Source organism: Nanorana parkeri, unplaced genomic scaffold, assembly GCF_000935625.1.
Source record: "Nanorana parkeri isolate BGI_ZX_2015 unplaced genomic scaffold, ASM93562v1 scaffold119, whole genome shotgun sequence".
In the NCBI taxonomy this organism is placed as follows: Eukaryota; Metazoa; Chordata; class Amphibia; order Anura; family Dicroglossidae; genus Nanorana; species Nanorana parkeri.
The window spans coordinates 264,860-277,201 of record NW_017306387.1 but is presented as its reverse complement, the minus strand read 5'-3'; the positions used below and the strand labels follow the sequence as shown (position 1 = coordinate 277,201).

Below are 12,342 nucleotides of genomic sequence, written 5' to 3'. Positions count from 1 at the left end.
AGTATTGAGTGATTTCTAGAAATCTAGCCTGGTCTAGCCTTGCGGTAGGTCATGGTATACTTTGTTGAGCCTGCAGTAATCATAGTCCGTTTCCTGGCCTCTGTTGGTATAAGGGAAGGCAGTGACCCTGTGATCTAATCCATGATCCAGTTATCAAATGGTCAGACATGACAAATGCTACAAGGCATTGACTTAATCACGCTTAGATGTGAATTTAACTGCAAGTTTTAGCTTTGGCATTTCCAAAGCCCTATTACCAAAATGTTTTCCCTTGTAACTTTAGCACAGAAAGCTTCTTCCAGATAAAATTCCATGCTGTGTTTATCTTTCGATAAAATGTAATTGCTCTCACTCTCCAAAAAAAGGAACCTAAATTAAGGCTTGTTAGACTGCTATCCTGCCCTAAAATACATTAATTTCACGTCAGTACTTTAATAAGTGTTCTGGGAATTAAAAAGAAAACTCTGAACTAAGATCCAGTGGAATGTAGGAATGGGGGAGATCATGTCCAACCATGTATGGTATTAACAATGACCTTTTCCTTTCAGCCTGCTGTCATTCACAATTTCCTACAGTTGTAAAAGTAGAATTCCAGCTTAAGCTCACTGCAGCCTTAATGTGCTTACCTTCTCTTTACTTGCTGACATTGCTGCCAGTGCTGCACAGAAATCCCAAGCAGAGATGTCATCCCTGCTTGAGTTCTTCCCTGCTGGACTTAGGCAGAGCTGACAACACCGGTTCGGATTTCTGTGCAGCAGAGACAACATCTTTGTCGGCTTACTACAGGTAGTTGGGAGCTCACTGGATTTCGGGCAGGGTCATCAGATGCTTTTGTGTACTTGTGTCAAAACATGCAAAACACAAAAAGTCTCCAGCGCACCTGTCAGCTAGCCTGCAACAAAACAAATTACCCTGTCTAACCGTATGCGTAAAAGCAGAGGTTCTAGTTGCACAAACCGTTGGCCAAAAATGTGTAGAAGCCACACCGCCCCGTCAAGGCTCCTCTGCAAAGTGTGGTCCTAACTTTATTTATATGAGTCTCCAAGTGGGAGCATAATAGTGCAGTCGATAAATTAAATGCAGGTGTACCAGGAGGTAGCCTACTCCTCCTCACAAGGTGCAGGGAAGCACTGGTGTGCTGGGGACTTTTTGTGTTTTGTATTGTTGTAAGCCTTCCCATGTGCACCCTCCTACAAAGGCTGGTTATAGATTTATGCGGTTACCATCTTTTTCTAGTGTGTCAAAACATGGGTAAATGTGCATGTGTCGCAGATGTAGTCAATACAGTTTTGTTCTTCATTTTGCTCAGCCATACTGTACACTTTACTCTTATTTTTTTAACTAATTTGTTTCTTTCAAAAGATCATTTAAGTAAATGTGTATATGACAGTTGCCCTGGTTGCTCATTAAATAAACATGTTCAATGACCTGGCAGAAGCTTTGTTAAATGGATGCACACGATCCTACCTAATTCAGTGAAAGTCAACACGTTACTCAGACAATAAGGTTTTACTAAAACTTACTGGCATGCCATTGAACAAAACCCTTTCAGGTCTGTGTAGAATGCAGTAAGTGTACTGGATGACTTGTCTTTGTCAGATTTCCGCACAGCATTCGTTCAGCAAGGATGTTGATTTCTTTGGCACTGAACCCTGGGTTTAGTAAATATTGTCTAAATACAACAGGCATGTGTATTGTTATATCTTGGTGTGCTGTGTGTGTTTCTTCCGGATCTGTGCAGTAATCCAGTTTGGAACATTGCCTCTTTGCAGGAGCTTCCTGTAATAAATACCGGTCACTGCTGCTCTCTCACCTTATGCAGGGTGACAGGTCTTGTATCCGCCCCCTCCTGTAGTTTTCTGCAGGCAGCCTGCAGTGGGTGGAGTCTAGGGCTGCAGCTAACGATTATTTTCATAATCGATTAGTTGGCCGATTTATTAAGTTAGATTAATCATCGATTGTCAGCGGGCCAGCGACGGGTGAGGGAGATCGCGCCGAGGAGAGCAGCGGCTTACGCGGCCTGTGCCGTGGGCACGGCGGCCGCAACGGGAGCAGCGTGTGACGTGTGGCTCAGGCCGCATGTAGAGCCCCGAACAGGCAAATCAATCGATAGCCGACGAATCGACGATCGAAAACGTTGCCAACGTTTTCAATCGTCGATTTTAATCGACTAAATCGATTAACTGTTGCAGCTCTAGTGGAGTCTGCTGGGACACTCCCAGAGCTCTGCTCTCTGCACAGGCTATGTACAGCACAGTGATAAATGTCACCGCTAATATCGGAGTTTGCAAAGACATCTGGTGTACAGAAAGTAGATTCATATCCTTTGTGGCTATTGAGAAACATATTTAAATGTAAGTTTTTGTGCCAGAAGTTCAGCTTTGAATCTATAAAATAAATTCATGAAATGTACAAATCTAGTACTGTACATAACAAACATACTCCCAAGAAAAAAACAAAACCATGAAAACTCTTTGAGTTTCTTCTCCTTAAATGTAATATGTATTTGTTTTTCTTTCTTCAGGTCGCTTATGTAGAGCTAAAACCGGCTATAACCTACAAGATGGCTGCAGTGCAGGCTCTTCCCCTGTCCATTGATCAGAACTCTGAGGTCAGCGCCCCCCAAAGCCCACCAATCTCCAGGTCACCAGTGTCCGATAGCACTATGGGAAGCGTGAGCAGTCTAATCTCTGGAAGACCTTACCATGACAAACAGTGCAAGGCCTCCGAATTTAGCAGCAAGTGCCGCAAGCCTTCCAGCATGCCTAACTTTTTTAAGCAGCAGGAAGGACTATTGAAGAATAATTACAACTCCCAGGATACACTGTTTACTGGGCTTCCTACAAAGAAACCTTGTGCGTTCACATCTGGCGGCAACGGGAACTATGCCTATGTCAACGATGACTTAAAAGAGGATTGGCGGGAAGCCAGAGCACCCAACAGCCCATGCAGTGATGTGGATGACCTACGGGATGATAGGACTGTCAGTGGAAACATAAGGGGTCCTCCACCCAAACTCATCCCTGTTTCTGGAAAACTAGAAAAGGTAGGGGTGTATTTTGTGTGGTTTTAAATGTGTACACTTCAGATACAATGTAGCAAGACAAATGTGAAGATATAACTAACCAGTCTGAAATACCCAGTGACCTGCAATTTCTATAAACACAATGCTACGGAAGCCCGCGACACCTGCATGCAAAGCCGTGCATACCGGAGCAAAGCTGTCAGGCACGGAGCTTTGCAGGCAGTGTGTGAGCTGAGTGCAAACCAGATGAATGACTGCATATTCAGCCAATCGGCACGCGCGTTACAACCGGATGGAGTTCGCATCGTGACACGCTGGTTTATACGCCGATTGGCTGAAGATGACATTTTTCATCTCGGCACGCTCAGCTATGCGAGCTCATGCAAGCTGATGTGCCGGAGAAAAAAATGACATGACACACTGCACGTGAAGGCAGCGTGCCGCCGCTCTGCGCTGCTTTGCGTGCAGTGTGTCACAGCCTTAAGAAATGCAGCTACTGGAGCGATGTGTAAATATACTACTTGCAAGCGCACACAGAGTAGACTCCAAATCTTTACCTATGTAATGGATAGTAGTCAACTGGGTAAATTATAGCACAGAATTATTATAGAATTATAATATTATAGAATAAAGTGATTTTATTATCCTTGATCATCTAGGGGGTACATCATAGTACCAACTCATAAAAATGAAGGCGGGATATTTATAGAGATAAGTCTTGGTAGTCCTGATGGTGCAGTTTAAAATAAACCCTTGTATGTCTAGTGTGGTAATTATAGTACCAATCCATGATGGTCTAGTTCAGTGGTTCTCAACCTTTCTAGGGCCGGGACCCCTTAGTAACATTTGCCAAGTTGTGGTGACCCCCAAAGGTAAAATTTAGGGATGACGCGGCTGCTGCAGCGACATCTGGAGGCGTGGCAGGAGAACTGACACTGCTGCGCTAGGAGAGAGCTGAGGAGGACTCTCACCTTGCACAGCGACCCACAGGTTGAGAACCACAGCTATAGGCAAAGACAGGCCCGGGCTCTGCAGCTGGAACTAGAAGAATTGGATTTAAAGTGTGTGGCTATATAACGTATGAGGTACATACTCCGCAGTACTGTCACTGATAGGGATGGGCTCGGGCGTGTTCGCAGCTCCACGCGCCGAGCCCGCCAGGAAGCTGACAGTGTGCAGTGTCAATCACAGGCACTGAGACATTGACCGATCTCTGCAGCTGCGGACCGGGAAAATGGAATGCATAGCTAGAGGTGTGTTTTACATATTTTTTTTGCTTGAATACATATTGCTGCTGTCAATCACTAGAAGGGGACCTGGTGGAGAACTTAAGGTCCCCCTCTGCTGATTGGCAGCATCAGAGGGCTGTTGCAATAGCTAGTTTGCTATTGGCTTTTGCAAAGTGAAATAGCCAATAGGAATCTAGCTATGCATTCCTATGGTGGTTTTTTTTTTTTTCTGACTAGGCGACCCCTGGCAAATCGTCATTCCACCCCTGAGGGGGTCCCGACCCACAGGTTGAGAACCACTGGTCTAGTTGATGAAGTTGCACCTTTTTAGTCACTGATACACTAAAGATGCATGTGAGGTTCTGCATCCCTTTGACCTCAAATACAACAGCAAAGTACAAAAAACGGTCATTGAGCATGTTTGGTCTTCCAAGTACCTTACAGTAGCTATACTGGAGGAGAGCTGGCATGTATGAGACCCTATAACTACATTTTCTGATGACCATGCCGTTGCAGAATACAGCAGCTGCTATTTGCGTTGACCCTCTCCAATTGAAGGTCTACAAATCTGTACAGTGCAGGTATCACTTCATATGAAAATTAACCAAGGCACTATTTACTATTTTGAATTATAAATATAAAAATGTGCGTTATTTCATATCTGTCTAAAAAGTGTATATATCATTTATTGAGGGACACTGTTTCATCTGGGAACCAGTATGTTTATTTTAGTGTCCTGCAAATCCCTCTTGATGCAGCTGTGTCCCTCAATGAATTCCAAAAGCATTTTATGGTGCAAAAACGTTATGTGCAAAAATTCTGTTTTCTTTATCATTCATTGAGAGACATTGCTGCATTCATGGTTTAAATCCACCAGCAGGACAAAGACACTAGTATAAAACTACTGGTTCCTAAATGTGTCCCTCAGTGAACTCAGAGAAAAGAGCTTTATTCCCCTTTTACATGGTCCAATCAGGAGAGGAACATTGCACAGATCCCCTGCTGTTCGGAATGGATGTAACAATTGTGACATCTTTGCCTGTCCAGTTTTTTCCTCCATCTTGCAAAATAAAATTACCGGACTCATGTTGGTCTATGGTGAATCAGATGTAAATAGACTTATTGTCCCTGATCGAGCACAATTAAATCAGGTGAAACAGAAATCTGATCTGCTTGTTTTTCCAGATCTGGCCAGATTTGGGGAAAACTGGATGTAAACGGACGCCCATCCGTTTAGATCCGATTGGCCATAGACGAACCTTGGGCTTTCCATCAGGTCCACTTGGAAAAACTGACAGGCAGATCTGATCAGAAAGCCTGTGTGAAAGGGCTCTTACAGTGAGTACAAAAATTCTATTAAAACATTGAGTTTCTAGTCCTGAACATAATAAAGAAAATATATTCAAAACATTGAGGTGTGGGTGTAGTTTTAGCGCTGTGACTACACCCACACTTCACCTTCACCACTTGTCATAGCAGCTTCAGGCTTACTACTGATAGTCCACTTTCCATAAGCGCAGATCTTTGTTGCAATCATATTCAAAACATTATCCATTCCTTTTATGTTTTTCCTGCAAACATCCCATATGGTAAGAATGATATTAGTTACGCATGTAAAGTCTTATTATTTGTTGAATCTTTAAAAACAATTGCCTACAGTACCTAACAGCAAACATTCGCATTAAGAACTTCCGTGAAAAAGAACAGACTGTTGGCTCTGGGGTCTAAAACACAGTTCTTACTTATTAAAGATAATTTGAAAGTTGAGGCTCGTTATGCCCGAAAGCATAATTTGGATATTGCCAATAAACAAATTATTACCTTGTAATGATTTTCATCAATATTTCTGAACTTTTTTGCATGGCAACATTTACAGACAAACTTCAGTTCAGGAAGTGAATGTCCCATTATTCCTTGGAGAATTTTTGCTCCTCTGTGAATATAGGAATGTTCATTGGCCTTGTAGTCCTATGATTCTTTCTTTGCTTCTATAGATAGTCATATTGTAACTAAATAACTGTGTAGCCTCTGTATTGCAACACTGTAATATAATACTTATGTAAGAAGGTGTACATAGCCCATTGTAGAAACAGATCTGGGTTAAACAGTATTTCAAACATTGAGACAAAATGGAAAAACTATGCAAAGATGGGCCCCAAAGAGACAAAAATAGAACACCACACCCCTAAAAGTAGAATCAACACAACCGTTAATGTATGTGGGGTTTTAGGTGTTATAAAGTATCCAAGTCTCATGTATCTCATAAAAACATATATTCATTAATCACAATAAAAACATTCATCAATAAAATCATAGTGACATATTCACAGCATCCACAACCCCACTTGTATATTGTATCATCAATTATGATTCCATTCTCCAGTTTTACAATAAATAACCATGTAACATAATATGGTTGTATTAATGATACATCTTGCATTTAAGCAAATTCCCTCTCAAGTACATCAAACTATCAGCCAATGTTGGGTAGAGTGGCGTCCATTGCCCAAACCAACACCCGGCAGCTATTACCTTCATGGGGAACCTGCCACAAATGAATTCACCTCCTGCCACCCAGCTGCTGTAGCCACCGCCACTGTCAGGATGATGGGCCAAACCATTGAGACAAATCTACTTTTAAGTTCTGACCTGGCTATTTTTCATCTCTAGTGATCATCATTGTGCCATCTTGTCCATGTTCAGGTCTCAAGGCATTTGCTCCCTAGGGGAATATCCTACTACAGTAGTTCTAGTAGTATCTGGTGACAATCATGATCTCTAGGTGGAGGCACACCAGACTGAAAGATCTTATCATTATCTGTCAGACAGGTTGGAGTTTCCCAAGAAATTTAAGTTGAATTCCCTCAAGGTAAATCTTGGCCAAAGTTCTCTGCTAATCACATAGGAAATGTCATGTCGGCAGTCGTAAACGTTTTAGTTATGTACACTTTTATCATACAAGCGCATGCTTTTCTTTGACCTGTTCCGATTTTGCCCTTTCAGTGCAGGCAGCAGCAGAAAGTGGGTGGGCTAGACTCTTTACACTAGAACAGAACACAGGTCATATTTTCTAGGCATTACATGCAGTACAAATCTGAGTGAATAGTGCTATGAGTATCACATTTTTCACTGGCACTTGATATATCAGGACTGATGCATTGCCTCTAAGGCCTGTATTTGTTTTCTGATAAATATAATCCTTGCTTAGAGAATCTAACAGCAACTAACGACTTGCTACAATTGACGCCAGCTGCATTGGTATATTGATTGAGGAAAGTCTAGACTAGCGAGTCATTTTAGATTTCTCTTTTTTTTGTTCCCTGACAGTTTTTCCAGTATCGTTCATTTAATGTAATTACTCCACAACAATTACCATGACACTGACTCATGCATTTTAAAGCATCTGGTAGAGGGCCTCTCAGTCTCATTATGGACTCCTGTCACAGTGCAGCAAATTTATTAATTTGTGTCAGCTTGAGAAGTGGGGTCTGCTAGGGTTCAGTGATAAATGAACATCTGCTTTTCACTCTTACTGGTGACACACGCACGTGAATAGAAAGACGCTGTAACTTCTAATAGGGAGGATGCTAGTGTTTTAAGGCCTTTCCAAAAATGTTCAGTATAAACCCTTGGGGGCATATTTTATGTAGCCGTAAATGTGACATTCACTAAACATTTGCTGCAGGTGCAGAATTTACCATAACTTAACACACATGCACCTTCAGTGAATGTCATGCACCATAGGTAAGTTTCTAATTTCCAATTTTTTTTCCTGTAAGATAATTAATGTGTATTCTCTTTTTCATAATTTATTTTTAAATCAAATCTGTGCATTGCCCATGCATGGGAAAGCAACAGGCTTGCTTCCCCCCTTCCTTCTCCAGCTACATATACTTACCTTTCCATCATCCTTCCCTGCTTTCCATCATCCTTCGTTGCTTCGGTTAGCATTGAAGGAAAACCTGATAATTTTCAATTTGGAGGATCATGGGACTCGCTGGGCCAAACACCGAGCGCCAGCACTGCTACAACGTGAGGAAAGGTAACTGTGTGCTGCTGGGAAAAAAGATTAAAGTGAACCTGTTGCTTTGCACTGAAAAGGTACATGTTCACATTATAGTAAACCCCTGGTAAGAAAGGTATGGTGGCTACCATTACTGACCACCTCCTAAAAATTCTAGTTTCCTGGCAGTTAATACTAACCATCTAATTTTTATACACTGAGTCACTGACCGATATGCAATTCAGGGAAGTGAGAACAATATCAAAAGCTGTTCTGCATTTTGCCAAATCCTTCATTCGCAGTATTAAAGCTGTAGGATCAGCATGACAGCCAGGTGACTGGCACAATCAAAGAGAAGGTCAAAATGGCAACTTCCATATATTATTGGTTTCCTTTCATAAAATCTTTTTTTTCCTTTTCATGCTCCTTTATGTCAGTGTGGTCCTTATGCCCTTTCACACTTTTACCTTTTGGTGCATCCATTCAAGTACACATAGGATAGAAATTGTTGACTGTGGCTGCCATTCCTGCACAAGAAGCAGTGCATGCAGGAAGCTACACCGAACATTACAGAGAATGTTCAGCCACTCACATCTGTCCTGTCCAAAGGAGCTTACAGTATCATGTCCCTATCAAATACATATACACAGCTGGCAAACTCAGCAGTTCTGTGTGTGTTTTATTTACTTTTCTCCTTGTGTTACCATTTACTATGTTTAGGGCTTCAGAAAAGTTTTGTGTGTAACAAAACATTTTAAATAATGTTTCTTTTTCTTTTTTTTAACTATGTAAATAGTAAATATTTCTATGCAATATGTCATGTTTGCTACTTGCAGTTGGAGCTCTGTGTGAGAACACCAGCTTTCTGGAAGCTCAGATAGCAGCTGCTGTTGTAAAATAGATCTAAATAGCAGGGTGATCAGATTACACACCTTGCTGAATGACTAACAGAGCATGCACCTCTCCATCCTGTGTCCTAAGAGAGTTGAGTGTAACTACTCATTTAATTAAACACAGGTTGCTTCCATGCATGCATGCAGGCAGTGCTAGGCTTTCCTACTACAAAGCCCAGCATGCTTTGTGAATTATCATTGATGCATCCTGTGTTTAAAAAATAAGGATTTCATATGAATAAAGCAGTGTGCTTCATGAGTTTGTAATCTTAGAAAAATGACAATATAATGACCAACAAGCTTCATCCTGTGTCCTAAGGTAAAGGTAAATTTTGAACTGTGCAAACAAGGTATCTGCTTTCTGTTTCCATAACTTCTGTTTTCTCATTTACAGAACATTGAGAAGACATTAATAAAACCTACAGCTTTCAAGCCAGTGGTGCCAAAAAAGCGCAACTCCTCCCTGCAGTTCCTTGTCCAGAGAAATGGGGCACCCAACTTATCTGACAGTCAAGGAAGCCTAAACCATCTTTTCAATGGGACCTCAGCAGGGACAAGCGAGAAGCACAGCTCGTTCAGCTGCAGGAACAGTTCTGTCTCTGGAAACATGTCTGACTCTGGCAGGAATTCTCTTTCCAGTCTTCCCACCTACAGCACGAACTGCAGCCACCAAATGGAGCCAGTCAGTATGTCTATGAGTCACATCAACCTGGATAATCACACGAACATGAATGTGTTTTCTGAGCGAACCTCCAGGGCACGAACTCGTCCATCGAACTCTGATAGCGGCCGCTCATCCTCTAGTAAGAGCACAGGGTCATTGAGCAGAGGGGGCAACCAGTCTTCAGATAGTGGCTCTTGTGACCGGTCACCAATTAATGAGGAAATTCTCATTAGAGAGCTGGAGGAGAAGCTAAAAGACCGGGAACTGGAACTGCACCATCTGAAGGAGAATCTGGATGAAAACGAAGCTGCCATATGCCAGGCAAGGACATTAAATTCTTACTGTTATGACTGATGCTTGTTTTAACACTTTTGATTTCTGAATTTAGGTCTAAACTGTATTTTGTATATAGACATAACTTTTCAGCCAACATTATTGAAAGTTTTTAAAAAGACTCAAACTCTATCCAAAGTCACTTTTTGAAAAAGTAGGTAATTGTTAAACACCCATCTTGTTTTATTTCTTGCTGTTTGTGTCCTACTAGTGAGAATTATTTTCAAACCCTTTCCCATAGACAAGAAATAAGAAAATCTCCAAAAAAAAAGGGTTTGGCTTTTTGAAACACTTTACACATGCAGTTCCTTGTCAGCTGATAAATGCCCCATTGCATTCTTTAAATAGAAATGTAAGTTCCCTTTTCCTTTGTTATGGGACAGCTGATAAAATGCAAGAAGTATTATTTTACCGAAAGAGTATTCGATGCTTGGAACAGACTTCCAGCCGAGGTAGCGAGTCAGCCAACAGTAAGTAAATCTACACATGTAGACAAAAAGGTTAAAAAAAAAAAGACACCAAAATGTTCAAATAGCAGACTTGATGGTCCACTTTTTCAGCTATCGCTATTCTGTGTATATGTAAACCACTTTCCAGCATGCAGACAGATCTCTTATATAGAAAGCAGGGTAACCTTAGCTGTCACCAAATACCCCTGTTACCTCAAATACATCTACCAATATCATATCTGATGAGGTCAGAGCTGACCTCTGGAAGTAGGAAGTTGGTGTTATAGTGACTCAGGATGAGTTTAAGTGCAAACTACAGATAATATAGGGTAAGAATTAGGTCTCATGCACACGGTCAGAAATGGCCACACAGTGTACAGATCAAGTATTTCCCTGCCTGGGAGTCATAGGTGTTCTTCTGCATTGCTGTGCGCAGCCATCCTGTACAAATCAAGGACAGGCTAGCTGAAACCGTGGCTGTAGGGGTATATAAAGTAATGCCATTGTTGCAGGACTTGCACACTGCACTGAACACAGAGGGTCTAAGTTTGGGGCAATGTGTAAGTCCGGGTTATGCATGTAAACAATGGGACTACTGGGTAGCGTAATACGTTCGATATGGCTGTTTCCAGCCATGTGTATCAGGTCTTATAGTCTCTGTTGGGTCTTTTGCTGCCCCCACCGGGGAGACCTTTCTTTCTGAAAATGCTTGTTGTCTGGCTGTCATGCTGATCAATGCCTTCAGTAGTTCTAAATTGCTATTCTGGAACAAGTTTGTAGATCTGTTTTCGCTTGCACATGCTTGTTTCAGGCCAGTGACTCACAAAGTGTTGAAGCCAAGGACATCTAGGCAATTATTATTATCAGGAGGTCAGCAATTCCAGCCCACATATTTCTCTCGGCACATGTTTCTGCTAAGTATTGTTTATGCACCAGGTTATTGTTTTTCTGAAATAAGATATGCGGTAGGTTGAGTTAGCAAATGGTCCCTAGTAATATTTTTTTTTTTCTTTGCATGATACTGCATTTAGTTTATGTTCCATGTCAGTTTTTTTTCTTATTTTATTAGTAGATTGCTTATTTTGCCTTAGAAAGTTTAGAGTAGTGTGCCCTATTGTCTGCAAAACCACTGAAAACGTCTTTCCTAAATTCACTTATTCTGCTGCAGTGATATTATTTGTGTGTGGATTAGATTTTGCTTCATACAATGGAGGTAGTGTAGTACAACATTCAAATAATTGCTACCAGTTCATAGCCAGAAATAGATTACAGTGTATAATAAACTAGACGCAGACAAAAAAGCTAAGTTGTTAAGTAAACAACTAATGCTTTGCTGGAAACCCTGACAATAAAGTAGTTTTATTTCCCCTCTGTGTGAGATACTGTCACATTGGCCATTCGGGGCAATGACGGGTTCAGGTTCATAACACCCCACCCCCACCCCCCAGCAAGTTATGCTTACCAACTTCATTCTTCTTTGCTGCCTCCCTACTCCAAGGGTCCCCTCAATCCTCCATTAAATGTTTTAATGGAGCTGGGCATCCAGGTAAAGGGGATGTGACCTCCATGTGACGGTATTGATCCTCCGCAGCCAATTGCAAGACCTGAACACTGTCACGATGGTAGGGCAGTGCCATTATCCACCCATGTACGCCCTGACACCAGAGCTTTACCAAAGTGCACTCCTGCAGTGGGATGGTGGCTAAGGAGCATGGATGGATGCGTATGCCTTGCTGTGGGGGGGGG

The 12,342-nt window shown here is 41.8% G+C and overlaps 1 protein-coding gene across 2 annotated transcripts in view; it reads left to right on the top strand.

The window, feature by feature from the left end:
- LZTS2 (leucine zipper tumor suppressor 2) overlaps positions 1-12,342 on the top strand; it is a 131,155-nt gene that overhangs the window by 114,529 nt on the left and 4,284 nt on the right. For both annotated transcript variants that reach the window (XM_018553429.1, XM_018553428.1), the window contains 2 exons: positions 2,525-3,046; positions 9,545-10,135. In XM_018553429.1, the coding sequence (XP_018408931.1) occupies positions 2,564-3,046; positions 9,545-10,135 (1,074 nt within the window). In that variant the 5' untranslated portion in view covers positions 2,525-2,563. The remainder of the gene's footprint in view (positions 1-2,524; positions 3,047-9,544; positions 10,136-12,342) is intronic.